At 38.6% G+C, this 22845-nt stretch overlaps 2 protein-coding genes and 1 non-coding gene across 3 annotated transcripts; 1 reads left to right on the forward strand and 2 right to left on the reverse strand.

The window, feature by feature from the left end:
• On the forward strand, positions 1 to 877 carry LOC127127426 (protein MAINTENANCE OF MERISTEMS). The gene is made up of 2 exons (XM_051056606.1): positions 1 to 56; positions 153 to 877. The coding sequence occupies exons 1-2, from the start codon at positions 12 to 14 to the stop codon at positions 813 to 815; spliced, it is 708 nt and encodes a 235-aa protein (XP_050912563.1). The 5' UTR covers positions 1 to 11; the 3' UTR covers positions 816 to 877.
• Positions 799 to 4020, reverse strand: LOC127127424 (PKS-NRPS hybrid synthetase cheA). Its single transcript, XM_051056605.1, has 4 exons — positions 3896 to 4020; positions 2422 to 3649; positions 1130 to 2294; positions 799 to 1040 (listed from the first exon to the last, which is right to left on the reverse strand). The coding sequence occupies exons 2-4, from the start codon at positions 3645 to 3647 to the stop codon at positions 900 to 902; spliced, it is 2532 nt and encodes an 843-aa protein (XP_050912562.1). The 5' UTR covers positions 3648 to 3649; positions 3896 to 4020; the 3' UTR covers positions 799 to 899.
• Positions 4021 to 21767: 17747 nt separating this feature from the next.
• On the reverse strand, positions 21768 to 21874 carry LOC127133388 (small nucleolar RNA R71). Its single transcript, XR_007807367.1, has one exon. It is a non-coding gene; the product is annotated as a small nucleolar RNA R71 (small nucleolar RNA).
• Positions 21875 to 22845: the final 971 nt, after the last annotated feature.

Raw genomic sequence — 22845 nt, forward strand, 5'->3', positions numbered from 1 at the left:
GAGATGCGTCCATGTACAGTTGCAAACAGCTAGGTGGATATCCTACTCTCCTACAGGTATATAATTTAATTTTGTTAATTAAGTGTTGGATTCATTTTATAAAATATTGTAACTTAATTTGTTTTATTTATTATGTTTTTATTTTGTAACAGTGTTGGATTCACGAGTATTTTCCAACTGTTGGAAAAAGAGGGGAGAATTGGAATCCTGCTGGAAACTGTGGTCTTCCCCGAGCGATGAGATGGTCATATAGACAGGGAGTCCTGAAGGTCGATGATTTACGACCTATTTTGGACGAGCTGACACCTACCGACGTCATCTGGCGACCATTTGAGGATCATAGAGCATGGCGTGTATTTGATGAGATATGTCTTTACAGGGGCTGTTTGAAGTGGGGTGAAACAGTTGTTCCATACTTGCCTGATAGATGTTTACGTCAGTTCGGGTATAGACAGTATGTTCCATCCCCACCTCTGGATTGTATGATGGCGACGGATATTGATGTTGATTGGATCAGTTACCATCAGAGTGTTGTCGATGTGATCGGTTCATCTTCCGTGGCCACCACTCCATCTGAGGTAGTAGACGGTTATCTGGAGTGGTATTATCGTGTTTCCCATCCACGGTTGGTCCCTCCCCATCGTGACGCTCCTAGAGAGGTACCCGTTCCTGTATATGACGCCGGGCCATCTGATCCTGATTGGGCTCGTGTATCTACATTGATTCGTCGCTATCTGAGACAGGTTAATGCTGAAGAGGAAGATCCACAGTTTTCTGATTTATTTGAAGCTTTGCATATTTCTCGTTCACATTGATTATATGTATTAAGCTTTGAATATAATAGACATAATAATATAGATTTCATGTTTTGATTACATATTTATGTTTTGATTACATAATCATGCTAATACAGGTGTAAGTAATTGCCAATGTTGCATACGTCCTGCAAATCCTAGCATCCAAGTAGTTGCTATATGAGAACGAAATTTCTTCCAATCTAATGTGACCGGTGGCAATGGAAACCCCTCTTTCATGTTAACCTGATAAAGTAAAATAATTAAAAGATTAAGTCATATAACATAAAATATTAACTGGAATAATTAAAATATTTAGACATAAAAATACATACCTGAACCCAATGATTCTGGTTAACAAAACCAATGCAATAAATAGAGACATTTGGTGAATGTGAACTTGTCATCGGAAAGAAAGTGATGCACGGATTGCCTAAACAAACAAGTACAACATTATAACGATTGGCTATCAAGTAACCCATATCTGGTAGACTCATCCATTTTTCAGGTGGCTGTGAACCAAACGATTCTATCATCAAAGATTCTCTCACAGCTGACAACCGATTAGAAAATAACTTGTCATACAAAGTTGACCTATCCTTGTCTATTAATTCCAACCCCAACTCTCTGCGAACCATTGACCAACCATCCTCACCATATCCATGCAATGATGCAATGACTCTAAATCCACAATTACCATCTGATTCAACATTAACTACATCTTCAATGTATGACCTAATATGATTAGGAAATTGAACAATGAATTGTGGTTGCTTCTTTGATAATTTGATCTTCTTCGAAGTCTGTGATGGTTGAGATTGCCTTTGTGAAGATTGAGATGCCTTATCAACATACTCATGATACGAAGGGTCCCTATAAACATCATAATCTGCTGGTTTTTTCCCTTTCTTCTTCACTCCTCCTTTGGTTTTTATTTTCTCAGGTGGTGGACACAATGTTGTCATTGTTGGGTATGCTAGTTCACATACCCTACTCCTTAATGCCCTTTTCCCAACAACATCTAATGACCTAAATCGTCTCCACAACTCATCCATTGCAGCTGTCATATCCACCTCTGATCCATCATCTTCACCTTTCTCTAACTCAACTTCCATAGTTAGTTTCCTCCAATGAACATGAACAACATCAATGGGTATCGGTATACCACCTACTCTGTATCTTCCTAACTCACAAGCACAAGGTAACCCATAAGATGTTCTAAGAGTACAACCACATATTTGCCTGTTAGTTCCAACATAATCAACTCTCAATAACTCTTCAGCAATACGTCTCAAAGCAGCTCGAGATACGGAACCACGCAAATAACCATAAAAGGGACTTACGTGCGCGTTCTCAACTTCGTAAAAACTCTTTTGAAATGAAGCTCTAATGTTTCCCAGTTGTAACCTCAAGTTGTTATTCATGGCTTCCCAACATTTGACCATGTCACCTATACTGTTTCCTAACATCTGCTTTAACTTCCAATGAGCAGATTCAACCCTAAAAATATCAGATATAAAAAATACCATTAGATATTGAAAATATTAAGTATTAAAAATATCAGATATTGAAAATAACACATCAAAAAACATAAAAAAAAAATCAAATATAAAATTATAAGACGTACCGATTAGTCGTTGTGTTACCCAAATGTAGGACTCGATTAATCCATGCTCCAACAAATCTATGCCTATGTGGAGTCAACCATGTGTCTTTCACATAATTAATAAATCCACTATAATCAACACATGCTTGCTCAAGTTGATGCAACCGCTGACCATACTCAACCTCATCACTAGCCCAGACAACTTCCATCCATAATGTGTCTATCGTCTTTTGCAGGTCATTCACCACATGTTGTTTGCATTTGGCACCAACGTTTTTGTTAATGTGAAATCTACATAGCAAATTAATCGAGTTGGGAAACACAACTTCAATTGCTTTCATCAAAGCAAGATCTCTATCTGTCAAAATCACTTGTGGACACATGTCTTTCTTCACAAACAACTCTTTTAATTTCTCCAATACCCAGCAAAAATTCTCTGTTTGCTCAGACTCCATATATGCAAATCCAACAGCAAAAGTCAACTCAGTCGATGTCATGCCAACAATTTCAAACAAAGGTTGTCTATATTTGTTTGTCTTGTAGGTGCTATCCATAACTAACACAATCGGAAATATATTCAACAACTTCACTGAATCAGGATGTGCCCAAAATATCTCTCTCACCACTTCCGAGTCATCCTTTTTTCTACTCCAATACACATATCCTGCATCCTCAATAAGCTTAAACAGATGTTGTATCTCACTCCTTGGACCTCTTATCTCTTTTTCTATCACACTCTTATGCTTGTATACTTGCGTAATACGAGTGACATTCTCAGGAAACTTGTCTTGCAAGGAAAGCAAAATGTTTCTAGGTGCTACATGTCTCTTTGCCAAATCAGCGACATGTTGCTTCTCATCTGTGGTCAACCTACCAATAAACGAATGACCTTCTAATCTATCAGGTAAACCATGATTATGTAACCCACATTTTACATCAATCTTCCAACCAGATCCATCTTTCGCCGGAGTCGACCTGATTTTAAATGGACATCCACATTTCTTGGACGCACTTTGGGTACCACTATCACTAATCTTGTGTTTCCCACCTTTATCACAGCCAAATATTATTTTGTTACTTCTCCCTCTCTTCCCCGTTTTAGTATCTGAACGACTGATAATAACAGTTACTTTATTGTCGATTCCAACCTCTTTAATCCATCTGATAACCTCTTCTCGTGTACCAAATCTTTCCGTCGTCATAAACGCATCAGTAGTATCTACACATATTTTGGGAAGATTTTCCATTTCTGTAAAAAAAAAAAAAAAAATATTAAAAAAAAAAAAAAAAAAAAACACGTACCGGAAGACTTAAAGAAAGACTTCCGGTACACAAAAAAAGCAAACCGGAACTCTTCTCCAAAGAGTTCCGGTATGCAAATTTTTTTTGAAATTTTTTTATGTGAACCGGAACTCTTTCCTTAAGTGTTCCGGTTTGTTTTTTTTTGTGTTCCGGAAGTCTTCCCATAAGTCTTCCGGTTTGCAAAAATACATACCGGAAGTCTTTTTGCAAGTGTTCCGGTGCGAGGGGTGTGAAAGTGTAATTTTTGGAATTTTCAACTGAATGGTAAAAATGAAATGGTAAATTGGTTAAAACCAATTAAGGGTAAAATGGGAATTTTTAAATTTTTGTAGGGGTATGGGATTAATCGTAGGGGTACAAGGTAAAATTTTCCTGTATTCAAGCATGAAAGACGATCGAAATTCCTTCGTTTCTACAAATCATTGTCGGATGTTTCCACCATAAAATAACCAAAGTCTAGGTCGCATACTCATTCACGAACTCGGATCCTCCGTTCAACCTGTGTAATCAGACACACGAATAGCGCCGTCATGGAGTCTCTTCATGCTCCATTTTCAAGCTCGTGCAACAATAATAGGCAAGCGAATAAGGCCAATCCGAACAGTGGCAAAAACTCAAGACAAATTTGAATCGGCATCGAAGAAACCCGTTCATACTTCAAGAACCAGAATCAATTCGAGCGTGAAGGACGTACCTGAATCGTGATGCGTGCGTTGTATCGTGGCGAAGAATGGAAGATGATTCATGAGCTCTTATGGTGCATTGTGTTGTGCGTTTCGACGCGACACGATGAAGAGTAGAGGTGGAGGTGTGCGTTATAGATTTGCGACAAAGACGCTGCGGCATCTACGATTGCGAATCGATTGAGATAATGATGAAGCCTCCGTTTACGCCGATGTGACTCGCTTCTTCCAGGTATGCTCTTCTTCCGATTTTGTTTGGATTCTGTTTTTGCTTTTCATCCCTTCATCTGCGCGCTTCTGTTTCCGTTACATCTTGGCTTCCATTTGAGACGGAATTTCAACCTTCGTTTGCAGGTTCTTGCCGTGAAAAGAATCTAGGTTGAAGAAACGGTTATGTCACGATCAGGTTTCAACTATTGGAAGCGGTTGAGGATTGAAGGCTGAGAACTCGGTTGAAGGTGATGGAGAATCGAATTGGAGCTTGGTTGAGGGTGAAGCCGTGTGAGGAGAAGAGTAAAGTTATTAGCGTGAGTTTTGGGTTATGATGGAGATGGAAGAAGAAAACTCCCCCAGGCGAAGAATCAGTTATCAGTTATATGGAGGTTGTTGAAGTTGCTGCAAGGTTCTGTGAAGTTTCTCTATTAAAAGTTCATTAGAGAGGGAACCTTTTTTTATTATATAGGTTGGTGGTGATGGATTTGGTTCGTGAAGAAGATTGATGGATGGGAATTGTTCTTGAAAGGTTTTTGGGGGTTTTCTATTCGGTTGGGGAAGTTTTGTGGAATACGGTTACGGTTGTTAGGAATCGGTTAGAGTCATCGTGAACTTTTGTTAGAAAAATTTTGTTATCAATATTTCACTGCTTAGAAATTTTGATTGATTAAAACTCTGTTATCCTTTCTTGCAGTTAATTTTTCTGCTGCCATTTTTATGCAGGAAATTAGTGTTGTTATTCTTTATGTTGCAGCTGGTTATAAGTGTTGGCTTTCGGCACCGGCGTGCGGCATTTTGGAGTGTTGGCTTAAATTGCAGCTTTGAGTTTGGATTGTAGCTGCGTTTGTGCATTTGTTGGCTTCGCCGTTTTGCTTATTTTGTGCAGTAGCAGCTTGTAGTTGTTGCGTCTTGCTGCGTTATTGCTGTAGTTTTAGTTTTGCCATTCTTTCTTTCTCTTTTTCTCTTATTTCATGTAACGCAACTTTTCCGTTATTTTTCTGGTGTAGCAACTGGTATAAATCTCTTTCCATATGCATTTTGGAAACTTGGATGCATTGTCTCACATGCTGTACTTTATTAAACTACTTAAAAATGGCTATGTGAAAAAAAAAGTGGATTATGGATCTAGATGCTTATCTGGATTTTAAAATGGATTGGATAAAATGGATTGGATAAAAATGGATATATACAAAATGGATTTCAATCTTTGGATAATGGATAATGACATTAACTAAATGGATATGGGTAATTGGTCTTAATGGATTTTAATCGGAAAATGAATTTAGATGAATGATGGATAAAAACGGTTATATGGATTAAACTTGGAAAATGTGGATCACATGGATTTGACATGGTTTGGAAATTGGATTTAATGTTTTTTTAGAAATTATTTTGGTTTAATGTGGTGGATTGGATTGTGGATATGGGTTGGATTAATAGAAGTGAATTAAATGGTTTAATTGGTTTAGTAATGGATTTTATTGGAATCAGATAAAATTGGACTTGAAAATTTTATGGGCTTTGGATAATCAAAATGGAATCGGATATGAAAAATGGATTTTGAACTTGGATTCCGATTAATGAAAAATGGATAAGAGAATTGGTTAGTGGCACATAACAAAATGGAATTGAATATGAATCAGAATGGATAGTGCGTGGATATGGAATTAAATTTGGAAGTTTGTCAAACGGAAAAAGGATTGGATATTGGAAATGAAATGGTCATTGGAGGGAGTTTGAAATGGGTCGAAATATGATCATGAATGGTTTTACAAACATGATGATTTAAAAAAATGGACTAAAAATATGAAAATGATTAAGAAATGGTTTTTGGTTAGAAGGTTGACTTTGGTCAATTGGTTGACCAAAAGTCAACTTAGGTAAAAATGTTTGTTTTCTTGTGGAATGGATGTGGATACGACCGAAAAGCCCAATGTTCTTAAACCAAATAAAACAGTTCAATCCAGGATTCGAAACCCGATCAATCCAAGCCAACCAAATGATATTTGGCCAAGCAACAGATTGTGACATCTTGAATGCATCTTAGTCGACGAATCGGAACCCTGGATCTTAAACAAACAACTGAATTGTTCAGTGAACCAAATGACTTAGATGCAACCTCCCTGAATTAGGGTTTCCACTATGCTCCCTGGTGAACACCCTTGAACCCATGATTTTATGCCTTTTTCGAATGCAAGTGGAATGTGTTATGATACGATGGATATGTAGATGAGATAAATGCTTATCAGGATATGCGAATGCTTTGGGTTAGTGACCTAGATGAACTTGTGAAAGGTATGGTGAATTTTGGGGTATGACAATATCAATCAACTTCCAATGCCATACAGTCAAGTACTTCCATGTTTGATTGAGATAGGACTGATAGTGCCAAAGGAGCTAAATCCAGTAATTCCTCCATACCCGTCAGGGTTTAACACTAATGCTCGACGTGACTACCATGCTAGGGCACAAGGGCATTCAACTGAAGACTGCAAATTGCTCAAGAGCAAAGTACAAACCCTGCTTGATTTTAAGATGTTCTCATTTACGTCTCGAAGCTTACAAATCAGTAATACTCCTTCACCTAGTTGTGTTGGTCCATTAGTCCAGACTGTGGAAGAAATTTCCAAGAATAGGTATGAAGATGATTATCATACTGGTCTCAATGAGCAGAACGACCTCCACTCTAAAGAAGGCTAGCCCAGTAGTGAACCAGGCACGAAAGAGTTTCCTCTGCATTGGCAACCATTTGGCTATTTCTAGCATTTCATTTGTAATTTTATTTGCATGTTAAGTACTTATCTGTTTTCAAGTATTGTTGATTTCCTTTAATGGTAATATTAATGAAATTATCATGCATGTTTTGAATGAATCCTTTTGTATTCACTCATATTTTTCCATTTATATCAAAAAACAAAAAATAATGCTCTCATTCACTTATCAAATTGTTGTTTTAGCAAAGATTGAAGGGAGGATGACGAAAATGAAATACCCATAATTGCTAATAGTATGCTGTTTGGATAAAATCTTGCTGATGATATACATGCATTGTTTCAAATTCCCAGACACTGGAGAAATAAGGAGTTAATCCCTAGTTAACCACTTCGATCCTAGAAGTAGGTGGTTCTTTCGGATCTAAAAAACCCTTACATTTAACCTGGGGCAGGGTAATGTTCAGTTAATCTGACTCCACATTTGAATTGCAAGGGAATACATCCCATCCGGAGATCAACTGCATGTTATTCTTCGCCAACATCATGAAGTGGTGAAATAACCAAAGCAAAAATCACAATTCATGTCGGTTGTTCTTCAATTACCATTAACTTGGCAATCACAAATTTTCAACAAAAAAAATCAAAGAAAAAGCCCTCTAAGTCGATACCCCCAAAAGGAGACTTAGACAAAAATTAGGGCAATCCCGATGGACTAAAAGCTTCAAAAGCAGTCCAGGCAAAAGTTAGGGATCAAGACAAAAATCAAAAGAGGTTATCAAATCCTCAAGAAAAAAACAAAACAAGATTTAGTGACAACCATATCAAGAATCAAAGGGTCACCAACATCCAAAAAAAATAAAATAAGGTGACTGCCATTTCGAGAGATCTTACACCTTCAAACTCTCTTAAAAGTTGAATATGCGTGTTGAATTAACTGAACGTAGGACTGGAGATCATCATGAAGAAGGGGTGGGTTAAAACAAATTTGAGCCTTATATCCTTTGTTTTATAAACCATGAACCTAGCCATGTTACAACCCTCGAAAGACCTAATTGAAGTAGGGTTTATTCTGAAAGCATACTACAACAGGATTACGTAAACTGACTCCTAGATATTTGATAATCACCTGTATTGGTATCATATTCTCGTTATATCTTTCACACACTAGCTAAATCAACACTGTGTTTGGATTGATGGTTCATTTGTCACACACTATCACATCATCTCAATAAATGATTTTTCATAACTTGCATGAATGTTGCACTAAAATTATCATTGATTGAATAAACAATTTTAACTGCAAGTAAGTACTTAACATCAAGAAAATTCCGACAAGAAGAAATCAGAGAAGAACTTGATCATTCGTCAATGCTGACCCAAATCAAGACTACTTCATAACCCTACAGATTAAGGGAATGGTATCCGATGATTATGAATTGGTCAGTAAAAAGACAAATCTCCAAGCATCAATTGATCAAGGAGGCGAATCATTTCAAAATATCCAGTCCATCTGGGGCAAGCCTTTCAAAATCTCAATCAGGAGCAAACTACAGAAAGATTCATACACTGGGGAAAATTTGGTCCAGGCCATGGTATAATAGTTCCCAGGGTTTCCTTTCAAAGGTGAATTCCTTCAAGGACCCTACAAGCCGGGGCAGACCAATTGCAAAGAGCCTTACAGCAAGAGCAAAATCACAATCATCATGCATTGATTATGTCGCTACGCTCATCGAATCATTTGTCAGCCATCGATGCTTATCAGACAAAGAAGTTGAGGTTCTCTCAAGAACAAACACGCAATCTATCAACAAATGATAAAACTTGGGGCACCATGAGCATCCATATTTATCCTCCAATCATTGCATCATCAAAAGATCGAGTGTCGGGAAGTCAAAACCTTTCACCAACCAAAAGTCCAATCCATATTGGTGATTACCAAAAATAAAAGTCCACTTTATTGGCATCCTCATAAAATCAAAGTCAAATCCCTATTGGCATCTCAAAAACCAAAGTCCAATCAAAATTGGCAATTACCCAAAAAACAAAAAAAAAAACCAATCCATATTGGCGACTGATCAGTCACCATTTGCATTAAGTTTTCGTTACTGATCCGACAAGAAACCCGAGGCTTTTGAAACATTATGCAAGCATTTTTGATACTTTTCGAGTCAGTTTTACTTTTGGTATTATATTTAAGCATTTTCAGTCATTGTAATATTTTAATTATATTTTCGTGATTTTATGTGTGGGATAACTGTGTTTTTGTTCGACAGGTCTAGGTAGAAGAACCAGGGAACTTAGAACTAGATAATGCAAGATGCCGACAAGCAGAGGAGCAGAAAACCCCAGTACAGGAGGCCTGACACGGCCACCCGTGTCACCTGACACGGGCTGTGTCAGGCAGAGGAGGGCGTGTTAAAAAATACAGTGGCCTGACACGGCCACCCGTGTCACCTGACACGGGCTGTGTCAGGCAGAGGAGGGCGTGTTAAAAAATACAGTGGCCTGACACGGCCACCCGTGTCAGGCACTATTCAGCCGTGTCACCCATGCCAGGGGCGTGTCAGCCAGGACAGTAGGCTCCGTGTCGACTGACACGGGCCGTGTCATCCCAAGACTAAAAATTCAATTTTCTCGGGCTTTTGTTTGTCGGGCTTTTTCAGAGATATTTTTGGACATGTCCAACTGCTGCTTAGAATTTTCACTATAAAATAGGACCTTCTGCCTAAGGAAAAATCATCTTGGAACGGAGGCGAACACAGTATTGTCAAACAAGCAAGGATTACAGAGACCAAGGAATTCGGAGAGCGGAAGGTTTTCATGAGCAGAAGCGATTGAAGATCCACGTCATCCAATTACTTGTAAGGTGTATTTTTTATCTTGAATTTGTTTTGAACAATATGAGTAGCTAAACCCCCCAATGCTAGGGGGTGTCCCTGATTTAGAGTTGTAACGAATTTGAGTTTACATTTGCATTTATAATATTATTTTTACGGTAACCTTTTGATGTGTTTATTGCTTTCTCTTTCGGACCCATCGAGATTGATTTGTGGTTATCAATTAGGTTGGACCGCCATTGATAAGGTTTTCATAAGGTTACTCTACAGTAGACATCACCTAGGACTAGGGATACCTTATATGAACCAGAGTATTAGTGATACTATAAAACTTTACTTCACCTTAATTGGCTATGGACATAGAAATTAAGGTAGATTGATTAAAGGTTTTCTCACCAAGGACTTGGGAGAAAATACCCTTAAGAACTGGTAGTAATTGATATTTGTTGATACAACAGTGATTCAGAGTTGTTACAGGGATAAATCATACACCTTCCCTGACATTGTTCATTTTTCCCTGTAAACCTTTATTTTCATCCTTATTTGCTTTTACCTTTATTCTTATATTTTTACACCTAAAAACCAAATTAATACTTTTTGTTTAATTGAATGATAATTTAAACTCAATATTGACTTGCAGTCCTTGAGATCGACATTCGGGGAATTTCCCCATTATTACTATAAAAGGCAAAATAGTACACTTGCTATTTTCCCGATCAAGTTTTTGGTGTCGTTGCTGGGGACTGCCAAAATATAGAGTTTAATTTTAAATTCAATTAAATTTTGTTGCTCTGCAATAAAATTATTTTTCTGTCATTTATAATTTACTAATTTGTATGCGAGGAGAACCCTCAGCTGAATTTCTTTTTGACGTAGAGATCGAGAGAACCCTTCACCGAAGACGCAAAAATCAAAGAGTGGATTCCAAAGAAGAAAGTACCTCTGATCACTCAGAAGTCAAAGAACCAATGGTTGAAGTTCCTCCAATTCCACCTCCTCCACCTCCGGAAAGACTCCTGGGTGACTATGGAGGTGCAAACGCACCGGTGGTCGATTGACCATTGTCAACCAACCGGTGAATGTGACGAGTTTTCAACTACATCCTAGCACAATCAATCAATTGGAAAGAAAACCTTTCACTGGAAAGGTTAACGAAGATGCCAACAAACACCTGCAAAGATTTCTGACCATGAGCACCACGCTAAAAATTGATGGTCATACTGATGAAGCAAAACATTTAAGAATGTTCCCGTTCACTTTAGCTGAAGATGAGGAAGAATGGTTCTATTCTCTTTCTGCCGGCAGTATCACATCATGGGAAGAGATGGAAACTGCATTCTTAAATGAGTACTTTCCAGCATCAGTATTCCTGAGAAAAAGGTATGAAATTCTTAATTTCAAACAGAAGGATGGTGAATCATTGGGAGACGCCTACAAAAGATTCAAAAGGGTCTTAGTAGCGTGTCCAACTCACAATATGGATCAAACCGAACAAATGCAGATGTTCGTTAATGGGCTGAAAATAAAAACAAAGCAGTTGATTGATAAAGCAGCCGGTGGCTCAACAAATTTTTCAACAGTCACTGGTATTAAGAGGATTATTGAAGTAATAGCTGCCAATGAGCATCTAGAATTATAGGACAGGTGTACTAGTCAGCCAGAGGGGGTGATTGATCTAAAATTAGAAACAAATAAAATCTGTCTCGAAGACACAGTTGTTGTCGAAGTAGACAAGAAGTTGAAAGCTATGGATATAGGCACTCAACAGATAGCGCAGGTCCAGCCAACTCAGGCTAGCACTTGTGAAATCTGTAATGGACCTCATCACACGGTCTATTGCTTTGCTACTCCACAACAAATTGAGGAGATCAAATTCTTGAAGCAGAATAATCCCTACTCTAACACTTATAACCCAGGTTGGAAGAATCATCCAAATTTCTCTTGGAAACATCAGAGAGGGAATGTTCCGCAACAAGGTACATGGCAATATCAGACTCAATATCAGCAACAGCAGCAGCAACAAGCACCTAAAAAGGCTGAATGGGAAATCGCTATTGAAAAATTAGCAGCCAACAACATACAATTTCAAGAAGAAACCAGGATTAATCAGAAAAATACCACAACCTCCATTAAAAATCTCGAAGTCCAAATGGGTCAGATAACACAACAGTTAGCTTCAATTTCTCAAGCCCCAGGCACCCTACCTAGTGGTACGGTAACAAATCCGCGGGAACATAACATTGTTAACGCTATCGTAACCGAAGTGGAAAGTCAACGGAGGAAAACAGTGTTGAAAAAGATGGATTGTTAGAAGTAGATTTAGAAATCAAGGAAACTAAGGATCAAGATGAAGAAGTGATACTACCACCTGTCAAGGAGAAAGAGAAGGTTTCAAAACCAGTCATCAAACTCCCTTACCCTCCAAGACAGAAAAAGAAAGATCAACATGAGAAATTTTTTGGGAGGTTCTTGGAAATGTTCAAAAAACTGGAAATAAACATCCTTTTTTCTTAGGCATTAGAACAAATGCCAATAAGCGTTCCACTGACATAGACCCGATCATCCCAACTGAAACATGCAGTGCTATTCTCCAAGGCATAAAAATTCCAGTGAAAAAGAAAGACAGGGGATCGGTTACCATTCCATGCATTATTGGTGATAGAAAATTCAAGAAGGCTCTAATTGACTTAGGAGCGAGTGTAAGCTTGATGCCATTGTCCATCTATAAAAAAATTAGGCATTGACACTGTTCAAGATACTCGAATGACACTTCAGTTTGCGGATCGCTCTGTGAGGCGACCCTATGGGATTGTGGAAGATGTTCTTGTAAAAATTGACAAGTTTGTTTTACCAGTTGACTTCGTCATTTTGGAAATGCCTGAAGATGAGGAGATTCCTCTCATATTGGGCAAACCTTTCTTAGAAACAGGACGGTGTATGATAGACATCGAGGAAGGAACTATGACCCTCAAGGTCTATGATGAATAGTTAAAAATAGATGTGAGGAACACAATGCAATACAAAGATGATATTGGCACAAGCAACACTGTAGAGATAATAAATCAAGTAATTGCTCAAGAAAATGAAAGGCATAGACCCTAGTCACCACTAGAATGGGTCTTAAGTCTATCAATTTTTGAAAGTGATGAAGATGAAGGAGAGTTTGAGGTGCTCGCTTTGATTGAAAAATAAACTGAATGGATTAGATCTATACCACGTCGGTGGGAAGATTTAAGACCACCACCATCAGATGTCACTGAAGAACAAAAAACAGGAGTAAATCTGAAGCAGTTACCAACAAATCTGAAGTATGTATTTCTAGACACTGAGAAAAAAGTCCCGCTATTATAAATGCCAGTCTACAAAGTGTCCAAGAAGCAGAACTCATTCAAGTGCTAAAAAAATACAAAGGTGCAATCGGATGGGCAATTGAGGACTTGAAAGGTATAAGCCCGACCGTTTGCATGCATAAGATATTAATGGAAGATGATCACAAACCGGTGGTGCAACCACAACGAAGACTTAACCCAGCCATGAAAGAAGTGGTACGCAAAGAAGTTGTAAAACTCTTGGATGCGAGCCTAATTTATCCTATTTTCGATAGTTCTTGGGTAAGTCTAGTCCATGTGGTACCCAAAAAAGGGGGCACTACGGTGATAAAAAATGAGAAGAATGAGTTGATTCCAACCCGAACTGTTACAAATTGGAGAGTGTGCATAGATTATAGAAGAGTAAACGTGGCAACACGGAAGGATCACTTCATGTTACCATTCATTAATCAAATGCTGGAAAGGTTAGCCGGACACGATTACTATTGTTTCCTAGATGGTTACTCGGGGTACAACCAGATTGTTGTTGCCCCTGAAGATCAAGAGAAGACTACATTCACATGCCCCTATGGTATTTTTGCTTATAGAAGAATGCCATTTGGGTTGCGCAACGCACCGACCACTTTTCAAAGGTGTATGACATCAATCTTTGCTGACATGCTCGAAAAGCATATGGAAGTATTTATGGATGACTCTTCAGTATTCGGTTCTTCATTTGATAATTGTTTGACTAACTTGTCACTTGTGTTAGAAAGATGCCAGCAAACAAATTTGATCCTGAATTGGAAAAAGTGTCACTTCATGGTACGTGAAGGAATAGTCTTAGGACACAAGATCTCAAACCAAGGTATCGAAGTGGACATAGCAAAAGTGGAAGTAATAGCAAATTTACCACCTCTGATAAATGAAAAAGGCATCTGAAACTTCTTAGGACATGCGGGGTTCTACCGCAGGTTCATAAGAGATTTCTCCATGATCGCAAAACCACTAACTAGTCTACTGGTGAAGGATACACCGTTCTTATTTGACAAGGAGTGCAGGCAAGCCTTCGAGACCTTAAAGAAGGAACTTGTGTCAGCCCCCATAGTTATTGCCCTTGATTGGTCTCTTCCTTTTGAGATAATGTGTAATGCTAGTGATAATGCAGTAGGGGAAGTACTAGGGAAACACAAGGAGAAGCTCTTGCATGTGATCTATTATACAAGCCACGTATTGAACCCTGCTCAAATGAACTATGCAACCACTGAAAAAGAACTCTTGGAGGTTGTGTACGCGTGTGATAAGTTCAGATCCTATCTGTTAGGATCAAAGGTAATTGTGTATACTGACCATGTTGCTTTAAAATATCTTTTTGCCAAACAGGAATCAAAGCCAAGGCTGTTGCGATGGATCTTACTACTTCAAGAATTCAACCTGGAAATCAGAGACAAAAAAGGTAGTGAAAACATTATTGCTGATCACTTGTCTCGGATGACTCCGATTCAAGAAATAGAAGAAACACACCCCATCAGAGATGAGTTCACAGACGAACGTATCCTAGCCGTTACGCATATCCCATGGTTCGCCGATTACGCGAACATTGTGGTAGGTGGACTAATACCTGATGACTTTGACTCTAACAGAAGAAAAAAAGTTTTTTGCATGATTGCAGGTTTTATGTGTGGGGCGATCCATTCCTTTACAAAAAGGTATTAGATGGCCTGGTCAAGAGATGTGTTCCAGAGGAAGAGCAAAGGGACATCCGAAAAGCCTATCACAACTCAAAATATGGATGACATTTTAGCGGAGATAGAACCACAACAGAAGTTCTCCAATCTGGATTGTACTGGTCTACACTGTTCAAAGATGCACAAGAAGTGGTAAAAGAGTGCGACAGATGTCAGAGAACAGGAAACATATCCAAGAGAAATCAGATGCCTCAGAATGCCATGTTAGAGGTAGAACTGTTTGGTGTGTGGGGAATAGATTTTATGGGACTGATCAGTCACCATTTGCACTTAGTTTTCATCATCCATCCAGCATGAATCTTCAAGAATCGGTAACATTTTGTTCTTTATTTTAGTTAATTTCTTAAGTTTATCGCATTTTGAAAATTTCTGCTTGTTTTATGTTGCGTTAGTAGTTCATCTCTTTTTGTTGCATTTTATGCGTTTCTGTGTAGTACTGTTTGGTTTCCAGGTCCAACAATAAGCCTGAAAGATGCGTACCGGAAGAATGAAAGTCAAGGACATCGTGCAAAGTGAGAAAAGACAAAAACAGGGGGCTGGCACGGGTGTCTGTGTCAGCTGACACGGCCCGTGTTAGCATGTGCAGAAGAGAGATGTTGGAATCAAGAAACCAGGGGGCTGACACGGGTGCCCGTGTCAGCTGACACGACCTGTGTCAGCAAGGGCTGGGGATTTGAGATTGACAGAGAGCCAACACGGGCGCCCGTGTCACCTGACACGGCCCGTGTTAGCCAATTCGCCCGGTTTGCTGATTTTTAGTGTGTTGACCCCTGTGTACGTCTGGAGGGAAGTCTGGGTATTTCACGATGTTTTTAGTTGATTGGAAACTATTTAGTCTGGATTTTGGTAAAGAGAGGCACACTTTTGATCGTAGAAGAAAAAGACAGAAAGGAGAAGCGAGCTTGCAAGGTGTTTAGAGGAGAAGAGATCTTCAAGATCGGAAGAGATTGAAGATCAACCTTCATCAACAACAAATTGTAATGTCTCTATTTTATAATTTATTGTCTTTGAATATTATGAGAAGTTAAACCCCCCAATGCTAGGGGGGTGTCCCTGAATTGCTACTGTATGAACGTTTTTTCTATGTTTTTATGATCATCAACGTTTTCTTTATTCAAATTATTATACAACGTTCTTAATGCTTTATTTTATCGGACAAATGGAATTTTGATCTCTGGTTAAGGGTTAGGTCGGACAAACCACCTTATCGCTTGTTGTATAATAATACTTCGGTTCAATCATTTAGGAATAAGGATCAAACCGTGGTAGCCGTTAATTCTTGATCAATTGCATATTTCGTAACGTCAATTTGAATAACTAAGGAATTAGGATTGAAATTGACTGTTAATGGTTTTCGGCTAAGGAATTAGAGAAAAAAATTCTTGAGAATCGGTTTTGAATAATTACAACTAGATGTTATATAATATGGAAGTAGTGTAGTACAAAGCAATTCACACATCTTGCCTTAGCATGCTTTCTCATATCGGTTAATAGTTTTTTATACGCTTTATATAATTTCTTTCTCATTCTTATTTTTGAAAACAATCATCAAACCCCTATGATCTTTTGTTCAATGGAATTATTGTAAAGATTTGTACTTACTACGCAGTCCTCGAGATCGATACTCGGGATAACTCCCATTTTATTACTACATTGGTGCAAATAGTACACTTGTTATTTTACCGATCAAGTTTTTGGCACCGTTGCCGAAGTAGAGAGAAGAATCAAGAAAATGGCTCTTCACATTCAAACGGTGGCACAAGTTCAATCGGTTCAACCTATTCAACTAGTTAGTTGTGAAATTTATGGGGGACCTCACTTCGCCATGCATTGTGTGGCAACTGCACAACAGGTAGAAGAGATTAATTTTCTGAAGCAGAATAACCCTTACTCCAATACTTATAATCCTGGATGGAAAAATCATCCAAATTTTTCCTGGAAGGACCAGCAAGGAAATGCTCAGAAGCAAGCGCCCAATCAATATCAAAGCCAACCACAACAATAGTATCGACCATAACAACAGCAACCTTACCAGCAACAGTTTCACCAATCCCAACAACAATTTCAACAACAGGTTCCAAGAAAAGCAGATTGGGAAATTGCCATTGAAAAAACGGCGACTCAAAGTTCACAATTTCAAGAGGAGACTAGAAGTAATATGAGAAACATTGGTGCTTCAATAAAAAAATCTGGAAGTGCAAATGAGTCAGATTGCTCAACAACTCGCGGGTTCTCAAACACCGGGTGCATTACCAAGTGCTAATGTTACAAATCCACGAGAGCATAATAATGTGAGTGTTGTAACCACAAGGAGTGGTAAATCGAAAGAAGTCCCTGAGAAAGATGATGACCAAGAAGACCAATTGCTTGAAGTTGAGTTGGAAATAAAAGAAAATGAGGTTATGAGTGAAGACGTGGTGGTACATAAACTGGTGCTTAAAGAAAAAGTTAGTGAATCAAAGCCGATTGTCAAACTCCCTTTCCCCACAAGAAATAAGAAGAAAGAGCAACATGAGAAGAACTTCGAGAAATTCTTGGAGATGTTCAAAAATCTTGAGATTAACATTCCGTTCATGGAGGCACTTGAGCAAATGCCCTCTTATGCTAAATTTATGAAGGATATTATTTCAAAGAAGATGGGCACAGACACTGACCCTATTGTACTAACTGAAACTTGTAGTGCAATTTTGCAGGGTATAAAGATTCCAGTGAAGAAGAAAGATCGAGGCTCAGTAACTATCCCTTGCACTATCGGGTATAGATATTTCAAAAAGGCCCTTATAGACTTGGGGGCAAGTGTGAGTCTCGTGCCGTTATCCATTTACAAGAGGTTGGGGATTGGAAAAGTGCAAGATACCAGAATGACACTTCAATTTGTTGACCACTATGTGAAGAGACCTTATGGAGTGGTGGAAGATGTTCTTGTGAAGATTGATAAGTTTGTATTTCCGGTGGACTTTGTCATCTTAGAAATGCCGGAAGATGAACAGATGCCACTCGTCCTTGGTAGACCATTTTTGGAGACCGAAAGATTTTTGATAGATATAGAAGAGTGTAATACCCCAAAATTTACCCTTCATTTTTCCTGGAAGCATGGGATTATGTTTTACACTTCATTAGCATCATATTAGGTCATACTCATTGCATACTGCATTAGTGACATGGAGATCAGGTTTTGATCGATCACTCCTTAACAGAAGGAACCCGCACAAAGCAAGATTGAGAATTGGACTTCATTTTCTAAGTATACAAGTCTCAAGGGTCTCAGAGGGGTCCAAGTATCTTATTATGGTCCTCAGTTCATCAGTCAAGGATTCAAAGCTATCAGAGTGTTCATCTGGATTTAATCAGAAATTAGGGTTTCATGGCTACCTGCAACAGGAAATGTTTGGTTGAAAGTATAGGAGCTCATCCATGTCATGATTAGAGAGGCATCTTGGCCTAGGAAGATTCACAATTATCTCAGAAAGATCCATTGGCAATCAGTGCAATCAGTTCCTGATCATTTTGCCCTAAAACTAGGGTTTGGTATAAAATCAGTTTATTTCTGATTCTTTGGGTGAAACTCTTTTCCATGGCCCTCCATATGTCCACAAGGGTCTACATACAAAAACTTAGCTCTTTATTTGAGCTAGAAGTGCTTCAATTGATCAATGGAATCGGGAATCAGACAGTTTGGGAAAAGTCAACTGTGGGACCTGAAAAGTCAACTCCTAACATTTTGTGAGTGGAATCTCAAAATCCATGCCTAGGGGATACTACATGTGAAATTTGATCAAGGTGGGATCATGGATTCATCATTTAATCAGGAATTGGAAAAGTTACTTAATTTGGAAATGGTTGACTTTCTATTTAGGGCAAGTTTTCATGATCGTTGCACTCACTTTAAGCCCATTTTCCATCAAGATAAAAGCTCCATTTGAAAATTTCTCCAATATGAAAGTTGTTCCTCTTGTTCCAAGATTTCTAGAGATATAAAGTTTGCTCCATTAGGATTAGAATTGAGAAAGTTATGGTTAGTCAAAGTGAGACATTTTTTTAGGACACTTAGAAAAATTTCTAAGTCCAAAATCTTCAAAATTTGTCAAGAATTCTTGGCCAGTTTTCTTGCACTTCAAGGCATTATTTGAAAATACTTTCTTCACAACAATTGTACCTTGCCATGTCCTCTTTCATATCTTTTGGAATCATCTCATTTGGATCCATGGTTTGAGAGATAGATTCATTTAAAATGGGCATCATGACTTGATTTTCTAGGCAGATTTTGGGTTTGGCTGGCCCAATCAGATTTTCTAAGCATGCTGCACAAACCAGTTGATAACACTGAAATTTACGTATTTTTGACTCCGATTTCACATGCATTCTAGTTGTTTTATTGTCATTTTGTTGTGTTATTACTGTGTTTTCCTTTGTTTACAGGTTTTTACTTTAATCGGAGCCCCGATCGAGAAAAGGAGTGAAAAAGAGCCAAAAACCCTAAAATTCAGCATTTTGCTCTTATGGCCTACCCAATGGCGGGCGCCACAGACCAAGCCATGACGTGTCAAATTCAACTTCCATCAACTCCCACGTTTTCCAACTACTTCCACTAAGGCACCCCATATTATGCTTGTGGCGGGCGCCATGGCCTTGTGGCGGGCGCCACAAGAGGAAAAACGGTTCCCTCCTATTTTCAAGTTGAAGGGCATCCAAGTCATTTCCATCTTTTTACTTGCTTATAAATAGAGACGCGAATTCACTTTTACAAGCATCCAAACTTAGAGCAGACGAAGATCCAAACTTAGAGCAGAGGCAAACTCAGAAGCAACTTTGTTTCACTTAGGCATATATTCAGTATTTTATAGTGGTAATCGCTTCGCATTGGAGTGTTACCACAATTGTGTAATCAAGTCTGTGATAGAGTCTGTAATCGAGTTTGGAGCACTTTGGAAGGAAGTTAATCCTGCCGCCATTTTCTTTTCCGCATTGCAATTTACTCAGCCCTCCGATTGGAGCAGGTTTTTATTACTCGCCTTTACTTTATTTATTTCCCGCACTCGCTTTACTTTTATTTATTTCCCGCACTCGCACTACTTTTATTTATTTCCTCGCACTCGCTTTAAATTATTTATTTCCTCGCACTCGCTTTAAATTATTTACTTTCCGCACTCGCACTGCTTTTATTTACTTTCCGCACTCGCACTACTTTTATTTATTTTAATGCACTTTTACTTTACCATGTCTAGCTAAATTTATAAGGTTAGAATGTAAGGATCATAACTGAACCAATAATCCGTACAATTGTTCGTAGAAATACTTAAGGGCTATTTTAACTTTCAACTTAAGTTTTCCCGCACTTCAATTCCGTTGGGTAAGATCGAAAGCCGTCCAACGTCTTTATAAACTTAATTGTTTTTAACTATTTCAAAAACAGCGAAAGCGCTTTGTCTAGTTCATTAGGAGTTTTTAACATTAGGAAGAAAAGAGATTTTAAAACTATTTTCGGATGCGTTTATAAGTTTAGAGTCTGGTTCGTAAGAACCTCTTTTGGTTAAGAAATCCAGGTTATAATACTTTTCAACTTAGTCAAGATACTATATTTCTTAAAAATAGGTTTACTACTCTAACGCAATGCGCACCTTTTTATAAGTGACAATAAGAGGGTTTGATTAGGGAGTACAACTCGGTTCTGAATACGCGAAAGCGACAGTTCCTGTTAAATTAGTTCTTTTCAAAGTAGGAAACATTGCCCATAAGTAGCTCTACTAGCAAGTACTTAGATTATTAATTGATTACGTGAATTACATTCGACCTTGTATTTATTAATTAAATCTATTTAAATACTTTACTTTTCATTGCACACTACAAAAAACCACCTATTTTGACTGCCTTTGATAAACACCATAACAACAGATAACGATAGCTTGACACTTGGTCTCTGTGGATTCGACAATCTTTTATATTACTCTGACGCGTTCGTATACTTGCGAAACCTACGCATCAAGTTTTTGGCGCCATTGCCGGGGAACAATTTCGTCAAATTTCATTTTCCTGTTGTTATATCGTTTAGACTTAGGCTATTTCCCGCCGGTCAATGCGAAGAACTCGCAGCACCGGAAGTTTAAGCTTAGTATACCCTCTGGCGGAACCTGAACGTTACGCTCACGCACGTTTATTCTTTCATAGAATTAAGAGAGCTATGGCCGAAGATCAAAACCAAAGACCTCTTAAGGACTTCGCTCAACCATCTAATGAAGAACCCAGTTCTAGTATAGTAAACCCAACCATACAAGCTAATAATTTTGAACTTAAACCATCCCTATTGTAACTAGTGCAACAGAGACAATTCGCGGGTCTCGCTACCGAGAACCCTAACCAACATTTAAAAATATTTCTTCAATTAGCAGATACTTTTAAAACCAATGGAGCTTCTCCTGAGGCAATACGTTTAAGATTATTCCCTTTTTCCCTCAGAGATAAAGCCCTATCATGGTTAGATTCCCTTCCACCCAATTCCATTACGACTTGGGATAACCTTAGAAGAGTTTTTCTTGCTAGATATTTTCCCCCGAGTAAGACCGCCGTTCTTTGAAACCATATAACTAGATTTACCCAAAACCAAGGAGAATCGTTGTTCGAAGCTTGGGAGAGATATAAAGAGTTGTTACGAGCATGCCCACATCATGGTTTAGAAAATTGGTTAATCATTCAAACCTTCTATAATGGACTTCATTACAACACAAAGATGACCATCGATGCTGCCGCAAGCGGTGCTCTGATGAACAAACCCTATCCTGAAGCTAGTGCCCTCATCGAAGATATGGCTCAAAACCATCAATCATGGGGAGTCGAACGAGCGACAGTTGAGAAGAAGGAAGCCCAAGGAGGAGTGCATGAACTAAGCTCTATAGACATGATGTAAGCTAAAATGGACGCATTAGCCCTCAAAGTCGAGCATATGTGCATAAACCCGAATACTGTAGCCGCAGTTTCGTCGGATTGTGAGATATGTGGAACCCAAGGACACCAATCCGCAGAATGCAGTCTATTAAACGAAACCCACTCTGAGCAAGTGAACTACACCCAAGGGAACCCATATTCGAATACCTATAACCCTGGATGGAGGAATCACCCGAACATCTCCTATAAAAACAATAACCCAATCCAAAATAACGCACCTCCGAGACCTAGTTATCAAGCCCCTAGATCAAATCAACCTATGCAACCTGTACCAACCAAACCGAGCCTTGAGAAAATTATGGAAAATTTTATCACCGCTCAAACCCAACAAAACAAGGAGTTCATGAACCAAAACATTCATGTTAACGAATTGATTACTCAGTTAGGAACCAAGGTTGACCAAATAGTTACTCATACTAAGATGCTTGAAACCCAGATCTCTCAGGTAGCTTTAAACCAAGCCCCTCAGACTACACCTGGAGGATAATTCCCTGGACAACCTCAACAAAATCCGAGAGGACAAGCCAATGCCATTACCCTACAAAGTGGGAACGTTTATGATGAGCCACCAAACCCAAGATTGAGTGAACCTGAAACTTCTAAGGAATGTACCAAACCCCCGGACGAAGTAAAGGAACCAGAGGAATCTGAAAACCAGGATGGTCGAGAGAAAGGAGAAGAACCTAAAGATAAAATTTACG

Source organism: Lathyrus oleraceus, chromosome 3 (assembly GCF_024323335.1).
Source record: "Lathyrus oleraceus cultivar Zhongwan6 chromosome 3, CAAS_Psat_ZW6_1.0, whole genome shotgun sequence".
Classification (NCBI taxonomy): domain Eukaryota; kingdom Viridiplantae; phylum Streptophyta; class Magnoliopsida; order Fabales; family Fabaceae; genus Lathyrus; species Lathyrus oleraceus.

Coding starts and splice junctions, on each gene's coding strand:
- LOC127127426 (XM_051056606.1), top strand. CDS start 12: ATGTACAGTTGCAAACAGCTAGGTGGATATCCTACTCTCCTACAG. Junction 57..152: donor GATATCCTACTCTCCTACAG/GTATATAATTTA, acceptor ATTTTGTAACAG/TGTTGGATTCACGAGTATTT.
- LOC127127424 (XM_051056605.1), bottom strand. CDS start 3,647: ATGGAAAATCTTCCCAAAATATGTGTAGATACTACTGATGCGTTTATG. Junction 2,295..2,421: donor GGTAACACAACGACTAATCG/GTACGTCTTATA, acceptor TGATATTTTTAG/GGTTGAATCTGCTCATTGGA. Junction 1,041..1,129: donor ACCAGAATCATTGGGTTCAG/GTATGTATTTTT, acceptor TTACTTTATCAG/GTTAACATGAAAGAGGGGTT.